Source organism: Xenopus laevis, chromosome 3S (assembly GCF_017654675.1).
Source record: "Xenopus laevis strain J_2021 chromosome 3S, Xenopus_laevis_v10.1, whole genome shotgun sequence".
In the NCBI taxonomy this organism is placed as follows: Eukaryota; Metazoa; Chordata; class Amphibia; order Anura; family Pipidae; genus Xenopus; species Xenopus laevis.
In genome coordinates this window covers 59168852-59195672 of record NC_054376.1, presented here as the reverse complement: position 1 = coordinate 59195672, position 26821 = coordinate 59168852, and the positions used below count along the sequence as shown (strand labels likewise).

Genomic DNA, 26821 nt, shown 5'->3' with positions numbered 1-26821 from the left:
TTTCATGATTGTGTCAATTTGTGTGTTGCTGTTTTAATAAATTACTTGGCATTCTTGGTTTTAGTGAAATTTGTTTTTTTTTTATGAAATTGAGTGTTTATGTATGGGTCTCTATAAGCACCAAATCCAGTGTCACTGACAACTTGAGTCAGCCTCAGCTGAACTCCTCAATTGTATGTATTTTCTACTGTAACTAAAATATCGACATTTTTGAATGGAGCCACTCAACCCACATCTTTTTACTACTGATAAACTATTTGAGTTTGGTTGGGATGCAGTTAGTTCCTTGTTTTTTCTTTCTAATTGCTGCTTTAAACTATAGGTTCTAAAAGAATGGTTTTACATGCCTTCTTCCTCAGTCCTATTAACTTCCTTCATTTTTTTTTGGCATGTCATATATATTACATGCCAACCATTTCTGTAATGTGTTTTTAATTTAAAACATTTTGTTCCAATATACCCAGTAATGTTTTAGGGTGCTACATTTGGCTTTGCTGCAATGAACTTACATACTGCAAACTTTATGAAAAAAACGGCCTTTTAAATTTATTAATACAATAAACCTTTAGTAACAAAGACAACACGTTAAGGTCCTCCCTATAATATTTGCACATCAGTGGCACACCAGTAAAAGGGATGAGTGATTTATAGTGATTTAGACCTTGCTACTTCTTCCCCAACTAAAACTCAGCTGAGCACTGAAGAATGATAGTCCTCTACATCCCTGAGTGCACCCATATATACATTTATATGTATTATTCACCACTTGTAAATAGAAATGCAACATTTTTTTTTTACGTTTGTAGCTTCCCACAATGCTCTGCACCATAACTTAAAGGTAGACTGGCAGGAGGACTAACAATGAACTAAGTATCCTCCTTGATCACATTAATGAGAGGTATTTAATCAGCTGAGTGGAAGACTTTTTCCACCAGGTTGTTCTTAATGGCCCTTGCATCAAGCAACTGACAAATGCCTGTATTGTGCAACTTCCATGGGAGATCACTATTGACCAAACTGGGCATGTATGAGTAGCACTGGTCCTCTTAACTATAAGCCAATAATATTACAGATATATTGTGAAATATGTTCAGAGCAAGAAGCATGCAACAGTGCAATGATACAAATAACTGCAATATGCTTGCTAAAGTGTCCAGTCAACTTTCTGCTTTGTCATCTGCTGAGGTCTGAAAAAGGGGTGTTCAAGGGCTTCTTTTAGCGTGATGCGCAGAGCAGGCCTCAACTCCAACATTCTGTTCAGCAAGTCAAACAGCTGCATGTGTTCTGCACAATCACTGCTCTTGTACTTCTAGGAGGAATCCAAACATGAAACAAGTGTTAAGATTGGGGTGATGAAAACACCAAGGAGGGATGAGAAGGAAAAGAAAGCAGTAACTTGCCATAAGTTGGTGACAGTTTTTGCTGACATATTGCCCATCTGAAGAATTGTCGTCCCAGATCAAGGAGCCATGGCAGAAGTACTTTTGCTTCCTGATGAGAGAAAAAACAAGAAATTAAATGTATTTTCCATATTTCTACCAAAATCAGCAGCTGGATCACAAAGACCAACCTAACCCAACTGTTATTATTCCTCACTTATCTCTTTTGTACTGAAGAAATAAATAGCTTCTCTGAACATAAACCAGTCTAAAGTTAAGTGTGTGTTCCATTTCTCCCCTCAAGTACAGTGAGCTAAGCAGGACACACATAAAAGGCTGAATATTTTTTTACTGGGAGAGCAACAGCTTAGAGTGTAGTTGACTATTTTAAGGTACCCATTAAAATGCAGTGCAAACATGTTTAAAACCTTCTTGAAAATACAGTTAAACAATGTGTGTGATGCATTTATGAGGTCTGCTTCAACTGTACTACAGGATAAACTCCCTATACAAAAGAGAAACGATCCTAAAGATATGGCAGTTAATATAATTAAAAACACCAAACAGAACACTTGCCAAAAAAAAAAGACTTCTCACCTAGTTTTATACACCATGCGGCGTGGAAGTGGTCCAAGGATTCTCTCCATCATTACTAAATGCTCCCGGTTATCATGTGTCTGGCAGAAATAATAAAGAACAGCACACGGTCATTCAACTTTTCACCTGCACTTGTGGGGTTCCTGTAGAAGCAGATCCAAGGAGAGGAAGAAAAACAAGACATACACATGGCTGTACCTTGAATTTATCTGCCAGATTAAAACTTTACTGCACTTTAAACCGCAGTATCAGCTTGAATATGTCTTAACCCTCTAAACCTGAAGTCTGAAACCTCAAAGTTGTTTCCTGAAGCTCCTTGTTCTCAAGGAACCAGAGAAACCACAGCTGTGGGCATACAAGTTCATACCATGCTGCAATGGAGAATGCCCATTGATTACTATCGGCTTTGAAAAGCTCACTCATCATGTGCCACTAACTAAGCTGATATATTTGAAGTAGAAGGAAAGGCTAAAATTAAGTAAGCTTTATTAGAATGGTCTATATACATACACCAGTAAACCTGCTCCTCCGTGTCCTCTGTCAAAAGAAATACCACATTTCTTTCCTTCTATTGTGTATATTTATTATTATTACTTTATTTATGAACATGTATTTATAGAACATATTGTGCAGCACTGTAAAGTAAATGTGTTTATACAACTAAATCAAATGAATTACATACTATGTAGAACATATGAAGTTACATACATGACAACCAATAAAGGTACAAAAGGTGAGGAAGGCCCTGTGCAAAAGGGCTTACAATCTAAAGGGAAGGGAATAAGACAGAAGGTATGGGATGGGCTTCTGTATCAGACTTCCTGTTTTTAGCATAAACCTCAAGGGCAAGGGCTTGAGCATGCTCAGTTTGCTCCTCCCCTCCCTGCTGTAATCTGAGCCCAGAGCTATGAGTGAACAGGGAGAGACTCAGGCAGGAAGTGATGTCACCGCAAGCTAATATGGCAGCTGCTATCCTAAACAAAGAGAGCTTCTAGAGCTGTTTACTCAGGTATGGTAAAGCATTCTACAGAATAAATACAGTTTTATAGCTTGCACTATTGTGGCTAATCTATTGGCAATAAACTGCTTTGGTAGCTTTCCTTCTCCTTTAAAGGTCACTACACTTCTAAGATAAGTGACTATTTTTGGAGGACAATGATAACTGTAGGTATCAGATTTACCTTTAGAGTCAAACAACCTATGGACACAACTCAATAAGCACTTGGCTTGTACTAAAACTGCACTCATCTAATATATTGCTTATAAAGGTGGAACCAACTAGTATGCAATGTTATTGAAGGGTTCATTGTGGAAATATTTACTCATTTCTAAAACTAAACATGGTGCACAAAAAAACCACTCTGTATTTCAATCACTTTTTGCTGATGATGGATTACTGATAAAATAATATTCAAAAAAACACCACCAAACTGGGCCTCAAGCTCGGCTCTTGTTGGCTCTATGCAGTCCTTTACCAAGCCACATTGTTTAATCTTACTGGGGGTTTAACTGTTTAATTGTAAATAAATTGTCCCTTTCTGGTGTCTAAAGGGATGTACACCCAATATTAAAATGATGCCTATGAAATAGTAAATAAAGTGGTTTTGAAGCCGTATTTGTCCCTTATTATTCTCTGCACTGCTGGTTCTAAAATTGGCTGTAGCAGACAACAACAGGTTAACACAACTACAAAGAAACATGCAAGGCACTGTGGGAAATGGGAGACAAGATAGAGGAATTTAGAATGTTTGAACTAACTTTTAGTATGATGTAGAGAGTGATATTCTGAGAATTTGCAATTGGTTTTCATTTTTTATTATTTGTAGTTTTTGGGTTATTCAGTTTTTTATTCAGCAGCTCTCCAGTTAGCAATTTTAGCAATCTGGTTGCTAGGGTCCAAATTACCCTAGCAACCATGCACTGATTTGGGAGACTGGAATATGAATAGGAGAGGTCCTGACTAGAAAGATCAGTAATAAAAAGTAGCAATAACTATAAACTTGTAGCCTTGCAGAGCATTGGATTTTAGATGGGGTCAGTGACACCCATTTCAAAGCTGAAAGAAGAAGGCAAATAACTCAAAAACTATATAAAAGAAAAAATAAAGACCAATTGAAATATTGCTTAGAATTAGCAATTTTATAACATACTAAATGACTAAGTGTCCTTGGTAGACTCAAAACGTGTCAGGCCTTGGTTCTTGGGCCTTGGACTCTGGGCTTTGGTGGGTCCAGGCTTGTGGCAGCCTCCTTTGAAGTTTCCTGGTGTTTGCTCCCCTTTCTGAAGGTCTGGGGCGAGTGCACCCGGGCCCACCACGTATAGCGGTAAGCTCACTCAATGTATTTAAATACAGCATATACTGATGATATCTTTGTATAGTTACTAAAAGTTTACTCAAAGAAGAACCACCCCTTTTAAAGTATCTTTGGTTGGACTCAAAGCCAGAACCTTAGCATTGTAAAAGAATGGTTTACAGTTGCAACTTTGCTGTCCAGAAGGTCACCTTTAGTACAGAGTTATATTATAAATGTAGTGTACCAGCAGCTTTACTAGAACTGGATATTTTTATACAATTATAAAATCTATTTTCAGGCTCATTGTTACATAGGAGGGAGCTAATACAAATTACCTGGAAAAGGGTGAATCCGCTGTAGTACTCAAATAGAATGCAGCCCAAGCTCCACACATCACATGGCTGGGACCAGCCCAGTTCTGAGAAAGGGGGAAAAAAATATATGACACTGCAATGGTCTCACCAAAACACCAAACTATAAAGAAGTTACAATGACTTTTTTTTTTAATAGTTTTGTGAGATTTAATGTTTAACAAGCTTTTTCAACAAAAAAATATTAGCTGCTAAAATCAGAATTGTACATCTTTTAATATTCAGTGTTCCAGTCCCTGCATTTTCCACTTGGATATGAACTGTGAGTTGGTAGAGGGAAGAAAATGGTAGGAACTCACCAAGTATCACTTCTGGTGGACGGTAGTGGCGTGTGGCCACAATAGTGGTATGATATTCATGGTCAAAAGTGGCACTGCCAAAGTCTACTACACGGATAGAGGAATTTCTCACACGTTTTTCTTCACACTTCTGTAAAAGAGAGACAGAGATTATGAGGCCTTTAGAATTTTGTGTACATTTAACAAAGATAAAAGAGGGTAGAGAGAGCATTGCAAGGCAATAAAATAGAAATGCAATATGGAGTAAGTGCTAAAGATGGGGCCAAACTGCTAACAAAACCACGGATATCTGATCAAGGCACATTCCCAGGTTCCATATTTTACTAGTCATTCCTTACAGTGCCAAATATAAATCCCTTATCTAGAAAGTGCTGAATTATGGGAAGGCTATAGAATGTCCTATGGAAAATATGACTAAGAGTTGGAACAACCATATTAGATTTAGTGTGAAGCAGGGCCAGAACTGGTGGTAGGAAGAAGAGGCACCTGCCTAGGGCGCAACCATGTGGGGGGTCTGGGCAGGTACCTGTTCAAAAGTCTTCTGCCTACCCCTAGTCCTGTTTCACTCCCCTGCTGCTCCAGTCTCCCTCTTCTCTCTTCCCCTCTATCACTCTTCCCTCCTCCCCTCTGTCCCTCCCCCTCCCTCACTTCTCCTCCCTCTGTCAAACCCCCTCCCTCCTCCCCCCTCCCCTTCGTTACTCTCCCTCCCTTCTTTTGTTATGGCTTCTTATTCTCGAGCACGCATGGGGGGCAGGGGTAGCCAACTGAGTTGCCTAGGTGCCCTGTTGGCTTGGCCCGGTCCTGCTTTGAAGGCATTTTTTTTTTGTCAGGGCTAAATATGTGGTGTCACAGAAATTTACTATAACCTTGTAGAAATGTGTTTGCACATGCATTTATCAAGCTCCTTTTTGTGATAAATAATATTATAACTGCACCTTTATTGCCATTAGTACAGAACAAGTAGTTTGGAACATTGTGGATAAACCCTATGTAAAACTCACCTTACTCTCATTGTAGCAGATGTCATATTCTGAATTCACAAAGAGAATGTTCTCAGGTTTGAGGTCAGTGTGTGTCAGCTGATTCTCATGCAAAACTGCAGAAAGGCAAAATATATCACACACGATATCATTCCTACATTGCAATGCCTAAGCTGAGAAGTCAAGGATTGTATATACTATATATCTTGCATATCCCTGTTGCCCACAATAAGATATGCCTCTAAAAAGGAAACCAAACTGAAAATAAACTGCTAATGTTCTCTTGCATGCTGGGTGTGGGGGAGACACTAACAAACACCACAGTAAACCTGTATTTACTAATAAGCATTTAAAGGGGTTATTGACCTTCCAAACACTTTTTTCAGTTCAGTTGTTTTCAGATTGTTCACCATAAACAAAGACTTATTTCAATTACTTTCCATCTTATTTTTTCCCAAAATTGGAGTTTAAAATTATAAACTTAATTATAAAAACCCCTACCCTACATAGACCCCCCTCCTTGCTCCCCCCAGCCCAGCTCTTAACTTCGGTAAATGCCCCCAACTCTTTATGTATCTCTCTTTGCATATTCTTCACTTCGGTCTTCTTCAGGAACTAGGTGCCGTATCGGCGCATGCGCAGTTTGAGCAGTCTTCTGGTATTTGACAACTGCACAGGCGCTGAAATTGACGGAAACTGCCGAAGCACCAGAAGAAGACCTGAAGATTACTGAAGAGCCGGAAGATGGCGCCCATGAGCACGAGTCTGCAAAGAGTTAGGGGCATTTACAGAAGAGAACAACTAGGCTGGGGGGAGATGGAAGGGGGGTAGGGTTTTTTTATAATTAAGGGTTTGGTTCTCCTTTAAAGGGGTGGTTCACCTTCAAACAACTAGTTGTTTTCAGATAGATCACCAGAAACAATTACTTTTTCCAATGACTTTCTATTTTCTGTGTGACAGTTTTTCTAATATTGAAGCATAAAGTGTAATTTTTCACCTTTTGAAGCAGCTCTGGGGGGGGGTCGCTGACCCTGTAAACTGTTCTAAATGGATACATTTAGTTGATACATTTCTTATATTTGTCCCTGCTGAGCAGAATCTCTGGGTTTCATTACAGGCAGCTGTTGAATTGATACAATAGTTGCTAATACTCCAGAGATGCTGCTGAGAAATGTATCAACTCAATGTAGCAAAATTGTAACAGTTCAGAGTCTGCGCGTGAATTACTGAGCTGCCAGACTGAAACATCAGAGACACAAATATTCAAATTTAAACTAAGATTTTGAAAAACAGTAAAAAATAAATAATGGAAAGTAATTGGAAAAAGTATTTTATTTCTGGGGAACAATCTAAAAACATCTGAATTGAAAAAAGTGTTTGGAAGGTGAACAACCCCTTTAAAGTTTAGTGTTCCTGTCTCTGGTGTTTGTCTGGCAGCTCAGTGATCCAGGAGCTGAATCTGAACTGTTACAATTTGCTACATTTAGTGGATACATTACGCAGTGGTATGTGGGGAATATTTAACTATTGTATCAAGTCTAACAGCTGCCTGTAATGAAACTCAGGGCTTCTGCTCAGCAGGGACAAAGATAAGAAATGGATCAACTTAATGGATAAATTTAGAACAGTTAAAGGGGACATTTCATATAATACTCCTCTTCAGTTGTATTATTATTCTATCCTAGCTTGTAATGATGCAGAGAAGAAAGAAACTGAAAGCATGTTATCTCCTAAACTGTTCATTTTATCAGAGCTGCAGGTGTCTGTTCTTTTACCCACAGGAAATTGTCATAGTACTGACTGACAGACTGACCACTGGTATAGCTCAGAAATCCCCTCTCACCTCCCTGTCTGTGTGTCTCTCCAGCCTGCACATAACACTCTTATGCCAATACTACAGGCATCCAACTATATAGTGATTCTGCACATTATTTATTTTTATACTATAACTGCAGTTTTGGTTAGTTTTAACTCACTGCAACAAATGTGGAACATTCTGTGCACATTAATAGAATGTTATCTAGCAGTCAGTTATTGTTCTATAATTAAATTACATGTTTAGACACTGTTAAATATTAGTTGCAGGGAGTTAATGTGCAGAATTAGTATATTGGTTGATGCAGGGGGTTGGAAAAAATGGAACAGATCTGTTAAAAAAAAACTTTTTTCTTAATAAAACTGTGCTTTATTCATCTATTTTTTAAGTAATAGTCAAAGAATTGATCAGGGAAGAAGGAAGCGGGGAGAGATAGGGGAAAGCTGTTAGGACACAATCAGTAAAGGCAGCAGAGAGGTGTTGAGTGAAGGCTGCAGGGAGCTGATCGGGGAAGGAGACAGGAAGAGATTAAAAGAGGCAACAGGGAAGCAATCAGGCAGCAGAGGTGTTGAGTGACAGCTGCAGGGAGCCAATCGAGAAAGGAGACAGGAAGAGATTAGAGAGAGCAGAGGGTGTGATGGGAGAAAAAAGCAGAGAAGTGTTGGATGAAGCTTGCAGGGAGCCAATCGGGGAAGGAGGCAGGAAGGCATTAAAAGAGGCAGCAGCAAAGAGATTTGGAAAAAGTAAGGGGCGCGATCAGTAAAAGCAGCAGAGAGCTGTTGGGTAGGGAGCCAATTCGGGGAAGGCAGTGGGAGGAGATTGGAGAAAGCAGAGGGGGACACAATGGGGGAAATGCAGCGGGACATGATCAGGAATGACAACAGAGAGCTGATCGGGGAAGATAACTTAAGGCAGCAGGGAGCCGATAAGGGTAGGCAGTGGGGAGGAGATGAGACATGAAATAAGGAGGAAAGTCAGCACCAAAATAACATCAGTAAAAGCGCTTCCTATGTCTGTCGCTTTGGAAGGGCCAGTGGCACCTGAGGGATACAGAATGAAGTCTTGGATTGGAAGTTTGTGAAAGGGGTGGATTGAGTCCTGTTTTCTGAATTTTTAATCCATATTTGTTTAGAAAGGTACACAAATAAAAACTACTACTTCAATTTCATGTTAATTAGCATGCTTTAGTCCATTCTGAATTTTTTTTGTTGGTACATGTCCCCTTTTAACTATTAAGAGTGAGTGGCTACCACCCCCCAGCTGCTTTAGAAGGTAAAAAATCAAACTTTACACTTCAATATTAGAAAAACGGTCACAAATAGAAAATACAAAGTCATGGTGAACTTTCTGAAACCAACTGAACCAAATAATAAGTGTTTGACCGTAAGCAACCCCTTTAATCAGAATTTATCAGAAAGGAAAATCCATGAATCAGTATTGGAAGGTTTCACAAAAAAAGTTTTAAATGATCTTATTTTGCTTATATATTTACAGTTTCTGAGTTCCACAACCAAACATGATCATCCTGGCTGCAGCCATCACATTAATGCTGGGAGTGACAGGTAGTTTTCATCTGCTCTAATTTACGGATTCCAGCATGAGCTGGGTGATTTCAGGAGGAAAACATTTCTTTAGGTTGTGAAAAATTTGTATACATACATTAGGTTTCAAAAACAACCATGAAAAAAAGTAAAATGTATTTGTGAAAAATAATTGCTGAGAATTCACTACAGCTAAACAAATGATTGCATCAGCTCTTCTAGCTGAAATATAGTTACGGAACCTGGGAAATGAATTTATAAAGGTATGCAGGTCTTTTGATTTTGCAGAAAAATAACACATCCTATAAGATACTATTTTCTACTAAATACAACCCTACTTTGCACAAGTTCATATTTAAAGGAACAGAACATAGCTTTCTGGTGAACTTACACTTTAATGCGTGGCACAACTGGAAGGCCATGTGCCTGATATGGGTCAGGGGATACGGTAAGAAATTATTCTCTTTCTGAAACTCAAACGTGCTTTTCCCCAGCAGCTCAAAGGCAATGCAGACATGTCCATGGAACTCAAAGCAGTCCCTTATCTGAACACACATACTGCACAGAAAACAAAATATACAAATTCAAACCTCATATATTAGACAACTACAATGCCTCCTTGACTGTTAGTCTCAACAGACAAATGAACACTGTTCCTCTATTCAGCTAATACACATAAGGAATGGAATGGATACTGCAGCCCTGTTCCCCAATTTCATGTTTATATCATATCTCCCCAGAGCATAAAACCAGAAAAGTTATATATAGAAAAGTATATTTCAAGCGGAACCATTTTATTTCCAAAAGGAAACTCAAAACGTGCATATTCCTGCCTTGGCATAATGCAGTCTAATGAAAACTTGTCTATATGAAAAAACATATATTTTTCATTATAGACTGTACAAATATGTTGAAAGTTGTAAAAGACAACATACAAACAAGTTGGAAATTTACATAATTTGGATTGCCATTAACGTGTCAAAAAAAATTAACGATGCAAAAAAGACATTTATACAATAAAAAGGCATTTAGCCATAAACATTCATTTATGTATGTAAATGCAAATATTATGCATTTCAGAAAGAATCAAAATCTTATTAAAGTGCAGTTTAAAAGGGAAAAAAAAAACAATATTGTCTTCATTCAATATTGTCAGGTGAGTGCAAAAAAATGTGCTATTTTTCACATAAAGTAGTGTTTCCCCAAAATTTCAGTGTAATTACAGCTGCTGAAAACCAGCAAAAATCTAGCACTAACCACTGGCTAAGGTGAGCAAAAATACCTATGCATGACTATAAAGGGCACTTGGAAGGGTATCCTCTTAGAGAAGGAGGGGGTGGGGGGCAGGGAGTAAGAGACCCGGTTTAGGGTGGATCACTATAGGGTTTGGGTTGATCAGGTATTGCTATGCAGGCATATGTGGTCCCATAATTCTTTAAAGAAGAATTTCCCCAAAATCAAAGCCCTCTTCCTCATCTACTGCCCCCTGCCCCATACAGGCTCACCAGAGTTTTTCCCCTACCAACCCTGGTACTCTGGACGGGGGGGGGGGGGGTGTCTGTGTGTGTGAGTAGTGTGTGTGTAGTGTGCAGGTATTGAGTTATACTTAAATGCTACTCAGTATTTCTAACTACAATTTGTAGCATGCGTAAGGGCAAAGAAAGCCCTCTACTTTATCCCTGGTTAATGGCAAATGTAAATTACACAATTGTCTTGCACATCCGGGCCTTATTCACATGAATGGGTGCAAGCAATTTGTGTTTAATTTTGCACCTAAATGAGGCTAACAGTGTAAACACAAAAAAAATTACAGTTTTAGCTACTACTGTGACCTTATCATCATTCCTAGGAAAAGCTTTGTGACATATCTAATGGAATTTACAGAACCAAAAAATTCTACATCCAGGAAAGAAAAGCTTTACTTTTTGTGATCCTGATCTCGCTCTTTGATTTTCTCCAAGACATTAATTTCCAGCTGTGCTGCCTCCCGATATTTCCTCACATTGCGGATGATCTTAAGTGCTACTCGGGAGTTGCCTCTGTACAATATAAAAACCCTAAGGTTATTGATGGAATGTAGGGTTAACACACAAACACTGTACAATTACAGAATTGAGGATGTAATAAAAAGCCCATAGTTTGCTCTGGTGCAGTAACAAATAGAAACCAGATGTTTGGTTTGAAAAAAGGTGACCAAAAATGCTACCTGCTATTGCTTGATATTGGTGAATAGACCTGGAACTTTGCTACAGACATACATAAACCAATTGGTAGGCCCATAAGGCTAGTTATATTCTCACCTGGCAAGGTCCAGACACTCCACCACTTTGCCAAAAGTTCCTATTCCTAGGTCTCCAACAATCTCATCTGAAAGACAGAAAAGTAGTCACATGGTATGAGACACATGGAGTATGGGAATAGATAGCATGTGTATGCAGCAAACTGACCAACTACTTCACTGTCAGAAAGACCAACAGAAACCAAGAAATGCTTTCTCTACTCCAGGAATTTAACAAATACGAGTAGGGGAATCTGCTAGTTGAAGTTGCTACTTCTGAAACAGTGACAGAACAATCTGGAGATACTAACACTGTATGCAGTTCTCGCAGTCTGTTACAAGTCGACCATAGCAATGTCATTCATAAGAATTTTAAAAAAAAAACACAAATTAGGGCTCATGTTATCTGAATTCCTGCTGGGATTTTGATTATTTGAATGAATTGTGTACCTGACCTACTTGATTGTAATAACATAATCTGAATTACATCTCACATATATAGATGGGACTCAAAACCAACACATAGATATACATAAGGTCTTTCCTTTCTCTCATCAAGACTAATATAGAAAATTAGAAGAACATAGTGAAATTGTTTCATCATAGTGACAATTAATAATATAGAACTCATAAAAGGGTTCTAACCACAACCCCACCCCAATAAGGATTCCGACAGAAATACTTCAAGATACTTTCAAATATCTATAATTATACAACCTATGCTTCAGTTTATCACACTGGCACATACACTTATTGCAACAGACATGGAACCTCCATAGCATCAAGGCCTAAAACAAAGCACCATTAGGATTTATGGCCTAGTCTTGCAATTTTTATAAGCCCGTATTTTTTTTGTTTGGGCTGGCAAATTATATTTTTATAAAAGGTAAACTGCTGGCCTTTCTAACAGTGAAGGAAGGGACCACAATATATATCTGCTGTGTTTTTCCTTTTAACTCCCTCAGCTCAAACGGAATGGGTTGGTCAGAGAAAGCTGTGAGTAAAGAGGTTAAAATTTTTACGAAAGTGGCTTCAGTACATCTCTCCTGGATGCGTTCTCCGGTCCGGCACACCAGGTGCCCTTCCTTATCATTCTCCACATTCTGGTTGTCCTTAGTGCTCCGCTGGCTCTTCTGCACAACCAACCGCAACAGACACAAGGTGTGGTTTCCAAAGGTGGTTCAAATCAGGGAGTCAGGGGTTTTAACACAGCACAGGTCCAAGGCGATGGTGATTGAGAGTTGTGTGAGCCAGTAAAAACATAGAACGATAGGGAATATTGCAAAGGGATATGTGCAGGTTAGAGACAGCTCAGGCCAGACTGAAAGCCATATTGCACTCTCGTCTAAATTATAAATTACAGCTTGCAAGTCCTTTCATACTTTATTTGTTTTGAGTAAAAACGTTGAAGGTTTTTTTTAATTTAATTTTATTTTTTGACAACAATTAATCTGTCTCAGTAGGGAAAGAGAGAAAGATGGTTAGGAATTGGAGTTGTCAGGTCCCTTATTAAGGATATACAAATAGGAAATAATGCAGCTTTATAAGATCTACAGATGTACCAACCTCAAATAAGAGAGAAGGGAGTAAAGAAGAGAAATGTAGGTAAGGTTTCTAAAGGATCATGACGAGCACATTTTTGGGGATATAAGAGGTGTGGAAAGTTAGGATAAGCAAGAGCATGACAGATAGCAAGAGCTAGAATAAAAATGTCAGGAAACCTATAGGTTAAAGGGCAAGAAGTACTAAAAAAAATGACTCAGTGGCATTTATATCTTTGAAAAAATATTACATAATAGCATTTGCTGCTTTACAGTTTTGTATATTTCAAGGTGTCTCTGAGACATCACTTCAATGGAAAGCAAGTGAAAGCACAAGTACAGGCACTTCTCACTTAACAAAGAGCACTAAAGTGTCTTTAGACAAAGAACCACCAGTTCTAACAGTGTCTGGCAGTTTCCATTAAAGGGAATGTCAGCACAAAAAAATATTTTTTTTCCTAATAAAAGAAAACCTAATTCTAAGCAACTTTGCAATATACATTCATTACAAAGGTTCTATGGTTTTTAAGTTATTTTAATAAGTAAAGCAGTGTTTGTCCCTTTCTACTCTCTGTCAATGTAAGACAAGGAGGCTGACTGACAGACCTGTCTTGGCTGGGGAACTGAGACTTTTGCAACATTGTTTAAAAAGTAACAACCAGGCGTTAAGCTAATGCTGCTTTCAACAGCGATTGTTTTTACAAATAACTTTAAAAGCAGTGAAAAAGTTTATTAAATGTATATTGGAAGGTTACTCAGAATTATCCTTTCTTTTATTAGGCAAATTATTTTGGGGTTGACTTGCTCTTTAAAAGGGTTGTTCACCTTCCAGCACTCTTTTCTGCTCAGTTTGTTTCAGATAGTTCACCCGAAATAAAGACTGCTTTCTATTTTTGATTTGTGACTAATAAGCAGTTAAAGTTTAAATTAAAATGTTCACCTTCTTGTGTCTGTAAAACACCATGGGTGGGGACACCAACTCTGCAACGGTTTTTAATTGATACACTTATCATCCCTGCTGAGCAGATTTCCAGAGTTTTAGTAAAGAAAGATGTTAGCATTGATACAATAGTTGTTAATATTCCACAGATACAGCTGAGAAATGTATCAATTAATTGTAGCAACTAAATGTAGCAAATTGTAACAGTTCAGAATCTGCACCAGTCTCAGCTTCCAGACTGAAACACCAGAGACAGACACATTTAACTTTAAACTTAAAGCTTGACCCAAAATGTATCTTTGCATAATGAAAAAAAAGGATAGTTCAAAGCAACTTTACAATATTGTATTGAATAATAACTTTTTCAATAGTTTTAAGTTATTTGAAAATTTAATTGACAAGTAACTGAAAGTGGTTATTTGTTTATGGATTTTTGTTCTCTGACCCCTAAAACAATGTAGCATAAATCCATCCACTTTAGATCTGTTAATCAGCTGACTTTTCCTACATTCGTTCAGGAGTGAGGTACTGCTTTAAATAGCAATTATAAGCGCAGGTAACTTTAAATATTACCAGCAGTTTCAATGTATTTTGGAAAGAATATTAATTTTGCAAAACTCTTTTAAGGTGGACATCCTGATTAAGGATAATGGAACACTGGGCAGTTCCAAGAGTTTTGTTGCCCAGTCTTCTCAGTATGTGGTAGGGGGACTACATACAAGAAATAACCCTCATTCAAAGTCAACAGACCTTGTCGGTGCTTCATTTTTGAGTGATCCCCACTGACTTTATTGGTTCTGGGGCAAATACTGGTGTGTCTAGTCCAAGAACTAGGGGTAGGCAGATTAGGTACCTATACAAGAGAAAGCTTGTTTCATCCTTTCATAAATATGTTCCTAGGTTGGAAAGCCTCCTACCGCCTAGTTTACTAATTGGTACTTATATGTGTCCATGTTGCACTAACCAGGGAGACACGGAAGTAGACAAGAAACTATGTGTTGATTCTTTGTATGTATGTAGGTATTTATCCATAAATACTGCTTACTTTTTGATTTGCTGCAATACTTCCCCTTGGCAGCTCTAGGTACGATCTGCACTGCCAATGATATTGTTATCTGTTACATGGAAGTGTTCTATATTTAATATTTATTTTACAGTGAAACACAGTAAAACCTCAATTTTAAGTACTCTGATTTTATGTTTTCCCTCATTTTACATTGTTATTTTGTGGTCCCACCAATTTATAATGCATTTCAGTGTGGGGTGGGGGGGTGCTTTTCCCTGATTTTACATAATGTTTTCCCAGATTTTACATAAATATTTTGTACTAGTTTTCCCAAAAATGAATGTTATTATTAGTGAAATTAAGATGTCTAAAATATTGCCATGGTCCGGTCTGTAAATTGTCTATTTCAATCAGTCTGCACCTCATACAGTCATGCACAAATTGCTTATTGATTAAGGTTGTCATGTGACTGTCAGAGAGACATTGCACATGCCCCCATAGTGTAACAGGAATGCTACAATTCTTAACTCTTGTGCTTATATCCTATGAGAACTTGAAGAATAAAGTACTTTAACACATTTCCATGATTTTGTATTTTCCCAGATTTTACAACATTTTTCCTGGTCCCATGAGAAATTTAAAATTGGGGTTCTAATGAATATAATATTGTTATGTTTTTTATTTATCCTCTAAATATTTGTGTATATATTTATTCAGCAGTTCCTGTATATTTTTTATTTTTGAACAGTTGGTTTTTTGTCTTGAACCTTCCATTTAAGTACTATAAAGCTTTTTAATTTATTTGCATTTTAACTGGAATAATTACAGGATTCCAGGTAGCCATGTATTATGAGGCATTGTTTTGGTGATTTAAAGGGGTGGTGCACCATTTCTAAGCAACTTTTCAATTGGTTTTCATTATTTATTGTTTTATAGTTATTTGCCTTTTTTTCTTCTGACTCTTTGCAGCTTTCAAATGGGTGTCGCAGACTCCCTTCTAAAAAAGGCTACAAATATATTGTTATTCTTTATTACTGATTCTTCTATTCAGGCCCTCTCCTATTCATATTCCAGTCTTTTATTCAAATCAATGCATGGTTGCTAGGGTAATTTGGACCCTAGTTACCAGATTGCTTAAGATGCAAATTGAAGAGCTGCTGAATAAAAAGCTAAATAACTCAAAAACCTTCAATAACAAAAAATTAAAACCAATTGCAAATTGTCTCAGAATTTCACCCTCTACATCATATGTTATCTCAAAGGTTAACAACCCCTTTAAAGACAAAGGAAAGGCTGTATTTACTTGGGGTTGCACTCCCAACTGATTGTATATACTTACCTGAAGAAAGAAGAAGCCGATCACTCCGTGGTGCTCACTGGAGAAACTCCCGGACCAGTGCAGTTTTCTGCTGATAGGAGCACCGGCCTGGGGTTTCAGTATAGTATATACAATCAATTTGCATACCCCAAATAAATAGGCCTTTCCTTCCCCTTTAATAAAGGAGTACTTTATTTCCATGTTAGTATGGATCATCTAGATAAGCATCAAGAACACAGAAGCTGTTGGTCTTCATTTTCAATTATTTGCTCTCCTTCTTTGCCGCTTTACAGCTTGATGTGGAGCACTGACAGGCAAGAAAGCCTTTTTGGTCTATAAGGGCTTTAGCACACGGACAGATTCAGGGAGAGGGAGGGAGTCGCCTGGCGATTAATCGCCTCTCCTGTGGGGCGACAATCTCACTAAACTGCCTTCCTTCCGCCTGCTATAATGAGAAAATGCCAGTGCACTTGCGGCGCTTCGATTTTCGCCTCACGAGGAAACTTTGGGCGACTTCGGAAATTGAAGCGGCGCAAGTACATTGGCACTGGCGTTTTCTCATTATATCAGGTGGAAGGCAGAGGAAGGCAGTTCAGTGAGATTGTCGCTCCATAGAAGAGGCAACTAGTCGCCAGGCTACTAAATCTCCCCGAATCTGCCAGTGTGCTAAAGCCCTAAGGCTACAATTTTATTGTAATTGTTGCTCCTTTTTGTTACTTATCTTTCTAGTCAGACTTCATCTTTCAGTCTCTTATTCAAAGCATTGCCTGATTGCTACTGTAAATTGGACATCTATTGCCTTGATGGTATGAAAAATGTTTATGGGAACATGCTTTCAAGTGTTATAATTTTTGGTGAACATTTTAACCTAGATTAACCTAGAAGAACATAAATCTGCTCAGCGCAGAATGTTTCTGATGTTTACTCACCCCATAGCCACATACTCACCGAGGAAGAGTAGCTACCAGACCTAGTCCGATGTTTGCGAGAGCTCTTGTGGGAATGTTTCTCTGCTTTTGTTTTTGTGTGTTCTCTTGAGTGCGGACGAGCTGGTGACCGGGTTGAGTAGGAATAGCTCTGGCTGTGGGATGAAGAACTGTGCCCTTGAGAAAATCTGATCTCACTAGAGCGTGTAATTCTTCGCCGCCTGAAGAATGTGTCCCTTTTCCAGCTATACAAAAGCAAAAGTCTTTTAACTGATCATTATGATGATGCATGCACCAGAATTTTAACAGTATTTTTCCAATTTCCCTCTTGCATCATGTGTGTGTTAACCAATAGCAAGTCTCAAAGCACACAAAAACAAATGATATACATAGGTCTTTTGGAATACACACCTTGCTATCAATGGCAAGAGGTTGTGTAGAGCCAAAAACATATGGTAAGTCTAATTATTAGCATTTATTGCAGTTCTCAATCGATTACTGAATGCAACTAACCTTTGAACCATCATTGTCAGTTTATGTAGGGTCAACACATATTCTCCCCCATTAAGTCAGCAAAAAACACAAAAAGGGGGCTTTATGACAGGGAGAGGGATAAACTTGAGGTCATGTACTCTGGTCCCTTGGTAAGTGCAACTTTATAGTACTTAATATAGCACTGAATGAGGAACTTGTGTTTTAAATGAACTTAAAGGGGAATATGGGGCTGTATGAAAATACAATTCAATGAGAAAATTAAGGATACAGAAACAGAAAACAAAAAAGTAGTAGGCCTTTACAGGTAGCCATAATGATAATGAAAAGTACAGTTGCACCTATTCTCACATCTTAATGAGCAGTTATAATTACTGTATTTCTGATCTTTAAACAAAATGGAATAATAGACAATAGGGAAACTTAGGAAACACTCATAACACAGCTTATATTACTTCATGCATATAAGGAACAAAGTAAGCCAACACAAAATTTTCCCAACGAAAAAGATGCCCATAGACTCCAATGGGTGAAAAAAATTGATGCACGTCAAAACAAATAATTGTCTCGTGTCAGAAATTTTGTCGCTCATAGACTAATGCATTTGGCAAATTTTTCGTGAAGCGAATCAGGTCAGACTCGCCCATCACTTGCCAACACCAATATCAATCATGCAATTTAGCATCTGTCTTTTCAACCCAGCCCCATTATCTGCAAATGGATAAGACTTGGAACATTGGTGAATATTTCCAGAAGTGGAAGGCCAACCAAATGTATTTCCAAAATGATTCATCTTTTACATTTATTTATTTGTTTTGCAATGTTTGGTTTCCCTTTGACCTTTGATTTTACTCTAGGTTCCTTTAGTCTAATATTACATTTGGTTCCATTATCAGGAACCATTCGGTCAACTCTGACAAATATGCAATAGAAGGTGTAATCTGGAAGGAGGCAAAATTGGGTGCATTACTGTACATTCCAAACATACAAATATGTGCATTCCCATTGTTGTATACAAAGAATGACTGGCACAACAGAGTATCAGCAAGCGGGAAAACCCCTCTGCATGCTTAATGACGGAAGGGACCTGAAAAAGGGGTGTGTATTAAAAATGCAGGGGTTTTTACCGCTTGCAGATACTAAGTTGTTCCCATTATTCTTTCTATACATGTTTTGAGAGGGTGTCAAAGACTGAATACTAGGTTACTGAATAGAAGTGGTGTGGGTGAGCTGGTGATGTTCCTTGTTCATACTCACTGTTAAACTGAGCAAACTATACATCCTGTGCAGTTCACACTGAATTTTATTCTTTGTATCATTACCTTCTTGAGCGAGACCTATATGGGGATATTCTGTGTGTATACAGTTGTCGGCCCTCTCGCTCTCTGCTTGGGGATCGCCTCCTCCTCTTCCATCTTTGGACTATGTCCCCTTCTTTAGGTGACCAATACCTTTTTGTTCTGTACATCTAGTTCAGTGAAAGACACAAATTAGAACTCTTCTAATTTTTTAAATTCCTAGGTATTTAAAAAAGTTTTAAAGGAAAAAGAATGAAAGGAAAGTAAAATCACTACCAAATGATAAGCTATTAAAATCGCTGGATGGTGAATACCCGATACCCTTAGTCAGGGCTCCTGTTAAGAAAAAACTGCACTGACATGGGATACTTCTGAGCACCATGGAGAGATCTGCTTCTTCTTTCTTCTGTTGCCCGGAACAGATGCATGCAGAAAGAGGGAAGAAGAAACCTCAATTGTGCTCACACAGAAGTACCACAAAGAATTATCTAAGACTTAGTGGTTATAATCACTGAGTGGTGTCTATCAATTGTAACTCACCAGTAATTTTAACTTTTCCTTGTCTTTAATGATAAAAAAAATAAAGTTATACTATATATATATATATATATATATATATATATATATTATATATATATATATATATATATATATATATATATATATATATATATATATATATATATATATATATATATATATACACACACATACACACTCATGGACTACTTACTCATCTGTATGTACACTGTCAAAGATAATACTACAAGGCTGACAAAGATAAGGAAATATTTAATATCTTTTTAAATCTACAAAAAACGATTTTCCAAACACCAAACGTTAAATTTCAGTGTAAAAAAAAAAAGTTATACACCAAGGCTACAGTAATATGCAGCCTAAACACTCATTATATTTGAATACATTGTGGATTACCAAAAATAGCATACATGGTAACAGTACTCACTGGCAGACAGCAGCAGTAAGAACTATGAAAATCACCATACATTTAAATATATATAATAATATATAAATCATTTGTTAAAGCATATTTATAACATAAGTTATCATTGATATAAGTTGCAACACAAATAAAGGGACTTTAACGGATTCAGAGACATGAAATCAAAGTACATAAAAAGCATTTGTGGTGCAGTTAAATAACTAACCGACGCTGGTGGGCCCTGGGGGTGCAATCTCACCACTAGTGTGGTGTAAGCCAGTAAACTCAGAAATTAAGTTTTTTTTATCTTTACAGCTTCCTCCTGCAGGCCCAGGGATAAGGCTATACACAGTACATGGCTCTAGGGTACAGGGTCCTTCATCAACACTACACATCTTATACTGCAGAGAAAAAAAAATGACAATAAGAACCACACTGGAGGAACGCAGTGGTAAGTAGGGGTTACATGGGGGCATTATTTTAAGAGGCATAATAGTGTTGGCTATAGACTAGTTTCACAGGAGCAATTGGCCATAAAACTAACAAAACTGGGCTATATTTATTCTAACTACAGCCAGAAATGTACAACTCCTTTTTCTCTTATGGACCAATGAATATTCCATAGAAAAATTCCTCATCTGTCACCCAACTTACAAGCAAACTTTATTTTTAGTGAATGTTATGAGTGAATGTTCATTTTTTTGGGGTTACCTGCTCTAAGTATAACTGTACAATAAGTGCTAGTAACTATATTCTGGCCAGAGCAGTACAAAAGCTTGCCATAATTTTGCCCTAAGTAATGTCACTTCCATGATTGCAATGATGTCAGATTCATAATAGGTAGCAATGTGGATTACACGTTAAAGCTATGTGGGTCCAGTAGTAAATAAAAATGCAGGTTAAAGTGTGCCCAATTAGAACTTTGCATGCCTCTTTTAACATTATAAAAAATGCTACATTCAGTAACAACAATAAAATAAGAATCAGGCAGAATTCATTTTCTAGTTGAGAAATGTATGTGTACATGCAATCCAGGTTGCCATCATTATTCACTTACCCAGAATTATTATCATTATTATTATTAACATGTATTTTTAAATCGGCAGGAATGCTATAAAACAGGCCAAGCTAGTTTTCAAATGCTTTTATTTTGATAACTCTTATTATTATTATTTGATTTGTATGTGTAATTGCCTCAACTCCAAATTCAAGGCTGGGTCAGATCAGGGTGGAATGGGGTTAAAATGAACATGAAGGCAGTGTCTCGATTAAAACATCACTTTGCATACTGCTCCATTTCCTTGAGTCATTTAGAGATGTGTAGGCAACAGAAGGGAATCAGCTGCTTGGATGCTGCCCAGCACAGCAGAGCTTTCTCAGTCTCTACTAGCTAAATATCAGGGAACACATTTTCCACACTCATTCAATCTGTGTGAATATGGGCCTTCGGCCTTGTGCCTTTATATCAAGGGTCCCCAACCTTTTACCTGTGAGCCACATTCAAATATAAAATTATGTTGGAGAGCAACATAAGCATGCAAAAAGCTTCTGGGGGAGCCAAATAAGGGCTATGATTGGCAATAGCTAGCTCCTATGTGGACTTGCAGCTAACAGGAGGCTCTGTTTGGTAGGGTTTCTTTTGCAACTAAAACTTGCCTTTAAAGCACAGCGATGCACAATGTGTTGACTCTCTATAAATACTTGTTCATAATAATAATAATAATAATAATAATAAAAGGAGAACTAAAGAAGTAGCTAGAAATGTTGTACATTATGTTTTGTGCTTCTGTACCAGCCCAAGGCAACCACAGTCCTTTAGCAGTAAAGATCTGTGTCTACAAATATGCCCCAGTAGCTCCCAATCTTCTTTTCTGCAGATTCACTGCACATGCTCTGTGCTGCTATCACTTACTGAGCTTAGGGTCCAACTCAAAATATACAGTACACATAGAATAGAAATGTCACAATATAAGGATGGTTAGTAATTACTACAGACAATTACTACATGGCAGCACAGAGACCAGTGCAAATAGCATCAGAATTTAAAGGAACAGTAACACCAATGAAATGAAAGTTTTTTTAAAGGAATGACAATATAATGTAGGGTTGCCTGGCACTGGTAAATTTGGTGTTTTTGCTTCAGAAATACAACTACAGTTCATATTGCAAAGCTGAGGTGTAGCCAGGGGGGCAGCCATTCAAGCATAGGGTACACAGTAGATAGCAGATAAATTCTGAAGAATCCCATTGTATACCGCAGAGCTTATCGGTTATCTGCTGTGTAACCTGTGCAGACTAGCGCAATGGGGGGGGCTGCAAATTGAAGGGCCCCTCTGGCCCTTCACCCGACCCTACTTTAGCAAGCATCTGACTTCTGGGTTGCTTTTACAGACCCACGCCGACGACGTCACAAAAGGAGAGGGGCAAACAAGTGCAGCGTCTATAAAAGACGAACCTGGAAGACGGAATTCCATGGTGGCAGGCGGGGAGAGCTCAACCCTCACCCGCCTGCGAAGAAGAGAGTGGGGTTGACCAACACATCATTACCCTGCTGAGCAGAAACCCTGAGTTTCATTAAAGGCAAATTGATACAATAGTTGCGAATATTCCACAGCTACTGCTAAGACATGTATCCACTAATTGTATCAACTAGCAAATTATAACAGTTCAGAATCTGCTCCTGGATCACTGAGCTGCCAGACACTAGAGACACGAACATTAAAACCTAATCTTTAATTTATTTCAAGTTCTTTCCAATGAAGGGATCAAATACTGGCCAGGCCCCTCCAGCTCAAGTGGTGTGTTCCCAGAATGCCTGGCAGTAAAGGGTGAATGGGACAACCAATGTTTACCAATGGGGAACTAATTGTGACTTGTGAGAAGGGCAGGCGGGAAGTATTAACGTAATAAGGAACGTTAGACGCACGAACACATACACAGAGCTGCATTATTTCATAATTCAAAATACGACGTCACAACTATCCGTTAATATCGTAGGTTTTCAAGCGCCCGCGTTAAACAGACATGAGACTATACAGGAGCCGAGCACTGCTGTGGCGTTACACAAGGTACATTGCATCACAGACTAGTTATATTACCGCATATCCCAACCATCCAACACCCGCAAAATATTCAACCCCCTAACGCCGACTACAAACTTACCGCATAAAATAAACTCTCGCATGGATAATGCTTCCCGGAAGTTGTGAAGTCATAGCCACGTGACCAAGATGCGTGTGGGGGCGTGACGTCACATAAAGGCGTGTCTAGCGCCTGACCCGGTTTAAAATATAAGCACTATGTGACAGAGCTAAGGGAAGGGAGTAACAAATTCAAATATGGACTTGTGGTGGAACATTCAACGGGTTGGAAGGGGCAAATAGGGAGGTGAGAGCAGTGAGGCCGAGAAGACACTGCAGGTTTCTGAAATGTGAGTACACAAATCTGTTCATAAAACGAGGCAAAACAGCCTACGCCCACTTTTTGGCCACACCCCTATGTAACGCTTCTGAAAGGCAATCCAAAAATCAAATCCAGTCCGGGAAATATTTGAGGAAGAGCCGGCTATGCTGAAAGCACACGATGAAATGAGGAGGGATAACTCTTTTCAGTGCTGAAAGAAATGTACATGTTGTGGTTAGATATGGGAGGCTTAACAACAATTTGACAATTACAACAATGTTTACAGGACAATCCAGCATACACCAATGACCCCTAACTGTCCCGTTTTTAGAGGGATAGTCCCTCATTTGTACTGGAAAGTCCCGTTTTTTCTCTGCAATGAACAGCCAGAAAAAAACTTAATTGGCTTTTGGTAGAGAGCCTAGAACAGCCACAGCACAAGATAAAATACTGTTGTTACAATTTCCAAATAAGCAAATAAGTAATTGTAACAAGATAAGATAACAGGTCCCTTGGGAAAAGTTAGACTTGCAGCTTAAAATTCACCTTCTTTAGCAAAACTGTAATAACTGGAAAAAAAACACAGAAATAGGTTCAAACTTTCATAACCTGCCAAATTTTTACTACATGTTCCAACTTTTTTGTCCCTCTTTTTATTTGCAAAATGTTGGGAGGTATGACAGCGGCCTTTGTAAAGCAGATCCTCCTATCCCCTTGACAAAGGCTGCTGTGCCGAAACGTTGGGGTCATTCTCATTTCTGGCAGGTAGGGTTGCCACCTTTTCTGGAAAAAAATTCCGTTCTTCCTATATATTTATCTTTTTTCCCTATTAATAACATTGGAATCAACCATCGTTTTTACCGGCCAGGTGGCAACCCTACTGGCAGCTGTATCCGCTCCTTGTTGCTTTTTTTCTGCCTTATACAAACTTTTGGGTGGTATGTACAACATTGTTATGTATGCTGGATTTTCCTGTAAACGTTGTAATTGCCAAACTGTTTTTTAATAGTTAAAAATTAAAGATCTAAGATAAAGGGTTTTTTTGTCTCTGGGTGTGCAAACCTATCATATGGTATAGTGAGTATTTGGTTAATCTATGGAAGGGTAACCTTAGGTTTTTTTGCACTTCTAAACACATTTTGTTAAATGTTTTATTGATTGGTGTGCCCTCCATTTATCTATATTCTTGTAAACTTTCTTTTACAAGAAACTTTCCAAGTATGGTTCATAGCTATTATGGCCTGTCATTAGGGTTGCCACGTTTTCTGGAAAAAAATACTGGCCTTCCTATATTCTTGTCATTTTTTCCTATTAATAACATTTGCATCAAGCATCATTTTTACCGGCCAGGTAACAACCCTACCCTTCATGAATGTGGGGTCCCTGTGGGTAATTTTGCTCAATGGTGCAGCTGCAGCAAGGAGTACTAGTTGTATACAGTGTGGGACTGGGACACCGAGGGCCCACCATAAAACCTTAGACCAGGGGCCCACTCTCAGTACTAATATACTTCATCTCTTTAATCAAACCTCTATTCTCCTAGTTTGTTTTCTTTACATACTATAATCAAGTAATCCATCTATTTAGCCACTTTGTTCTCATAGAATACGGAATGGCCATGAAATAGGCCAAAAGTTTAGCAGCATGAGGGCCCACTGACACCTGGGCCCACCGGGAGTATTCCTGGTATCCCTGTGGGCCAGTCCGACACTGCTCGTATAGACACCTTTCATGTTTGTGTTTTCTTCTCTTTATAACCCCTACTACTATTTTTGTTTTACTGATTTATCTGTTTCTCAGTCATCCATTTCTCTCAATTTTCCTCTTCACCCTAAATGCATTATATATCTTCTTGCTTCTACTTTCTTTTATGCTCCCCACATTTCCAGATAAACAGGGCCTAGAAATGTAAAAGTAAAAAGGCCAGGAAGATGTAGGGGAATGCCAACATTTATCATTTTATGCATAGTGTAAAGGAGCCGGAAATTCCTTTCAAAACCAAATTAATATGAAATGTATATGGTTAATTAGAAATAATTTATGAGTTCAGTTTTTTTGGCCCTTCTATTAGTATTATTTAATTGTTTAATTATATTAGTATTATTTAATTGTTTTTAAAATTGATTTATATTGAGGTGCTAAAAGAAATTTAAAAACATGCATCTCCTCAGTTGAGTGTTATAATTGAACAGCAGCCTGGGGGGAGCAAAAGAGGCCTTTCAGCTCAGAAGACTTTTTTTTTTTTTAGGGAACTATCAAGAAAATTAAAATTCAATATAAGCTTCATCATTCTGAAATAAGAAACTTTCTAAATACAACCAATTAAAAATGTTGTACTGTTTCTGAAATAATCAGTTTCAAGTTTATATTCACTATTCCTCTCTCAGCATCTGTTTCTCTTCATTCTGTCTTCATGCAGAAGTTGGGTGTCAGATAATCATTGACAGTTAGATCCAACATATCTTATAGGGGGCTCCTTTTGCAAAGAAGGTGTATTAGAGCCAGCGCCGGGCCAGCCCAGCCAGGCACCCTAGGCATGCGTGACTAAACCGGCGGCGCTAAAGGGAGAGCGCGCATGTTCGAAAAAGTCCCCACACGCCGACCAGGGCAGAGACTAGGGGGTAGCAGAGGCAGAGAAGGTATGTGCCTGGCGCCCCCAAAGCTTTGTACCCTAGGCACATGCCTACGCTGCCTACCCCTAGTTTAGAGCTCACTCTATTAAAATCACCAGAAATCCTGTCTCTCTACATTCAGAATTCAGGCAATTATTTTGTTAGATTCTGTTTGTACTGGAATCAGTTATTTTAATGGGCTCTAATTCATCTGCTAGAAAAGGAAGCCCCCACCCTGTAAGATATATTGGATCATTCATCTGACACCCAACTGCTGCATGAAGACAGAATAAAGAGAAACAGATGCTGAGAGAGGGATAGATACAAACTTGATTATTTCAGAAACAATGCAGAATATTTAATTGATTGTATTTAGAAAGTTTCTTCAGTATGACGAAGCTAATATTTAATGTTCATTTTCCCGATAGTTCCCCTTTAAACACAATGTATCGGCTGAATTCAAGGCCCTCTGTCTGTAATGTGTAACTATTGTCTGTCTGACTGTCAGTCTGACTGTCTGTCTGTTATGGGTACCTAGGTAGGAATGTTGCCTGCAAATGGTTTGAATGCAATGTAATGTCATTTATTCTATTTTATGTGGATGTAGAAATCTGATAACACATGGAATTCACTTCTTTATTGGATGTTATAGCTCAGCAAGAGCCATAGGGTTGGCAAAATATATACTGATTTGGGGGCTTTGTTAATAAAATACTTTTTATGTATATTGCAAATTAAAGGCTTAACATTATGTAAACTGCCCTAGCAGCCCCTTGATATTCACTATGTTG

The 26821-nt window shown here is 38.2% G+C and overlaps 1 protein-coding gene across 4 annotated transcripts; it reads right to left on the bottom strand.

Moving 5' to 3' along the window:
* Nucleotides 1–520: 520 nt before the first annotated feature.
* On the bottom strand, nucleotides 521–23312 carry clk3.S (CDC like kinase 3 S homeolog). Of its 4 annotated transcripts, none has more exons than XM_018255557.2 (13): nucleotides 23179–23312; nucleotides 19101–19246; nucleotides 17309–17531; nucleotides 12595–12688; nucleotides 11578–11644; nucleotides 11200–11316; nucleotides 9669–9835; nucleotides 5942–6036; nucleotides 4941–5070; nucleotides 4606–4688; nucleotides 1977–2056; nucleotides 1401–1491; nucleotides 521–1309 (listed from the first exon to the last, which is right to left on the bottom strand). In XM_018255557.2, exons 2-13 carry the CDS (start codon nucleotides 19244–19246, stop codon nucleotides 1145–1147), a joined length of 1458 nt encoding a protein of 485 aa, XP_018111046.1. In that variant the 5' UTR covers nucleotides 23179–23312; the 3' UTR covers nucleotides 521–1144. The 4 variants fall into 4 exon arrangements, with proteins under 4 accessions (XP_018111046.1, XP_018111047.1, XP_041444283.1 ...); XM_018255558.2 differs by lacking the exon at nucleotides 23179–23312 and adding an exon at nucleotides 23115–23167; XM_041588349.1 differs by lacking the exon at nucleotides 23179–23312 and adding an exon at nucleotides 20243–20398.
* Nucleotides 23313–26821: the final 3509 nt, after the last annotated feature.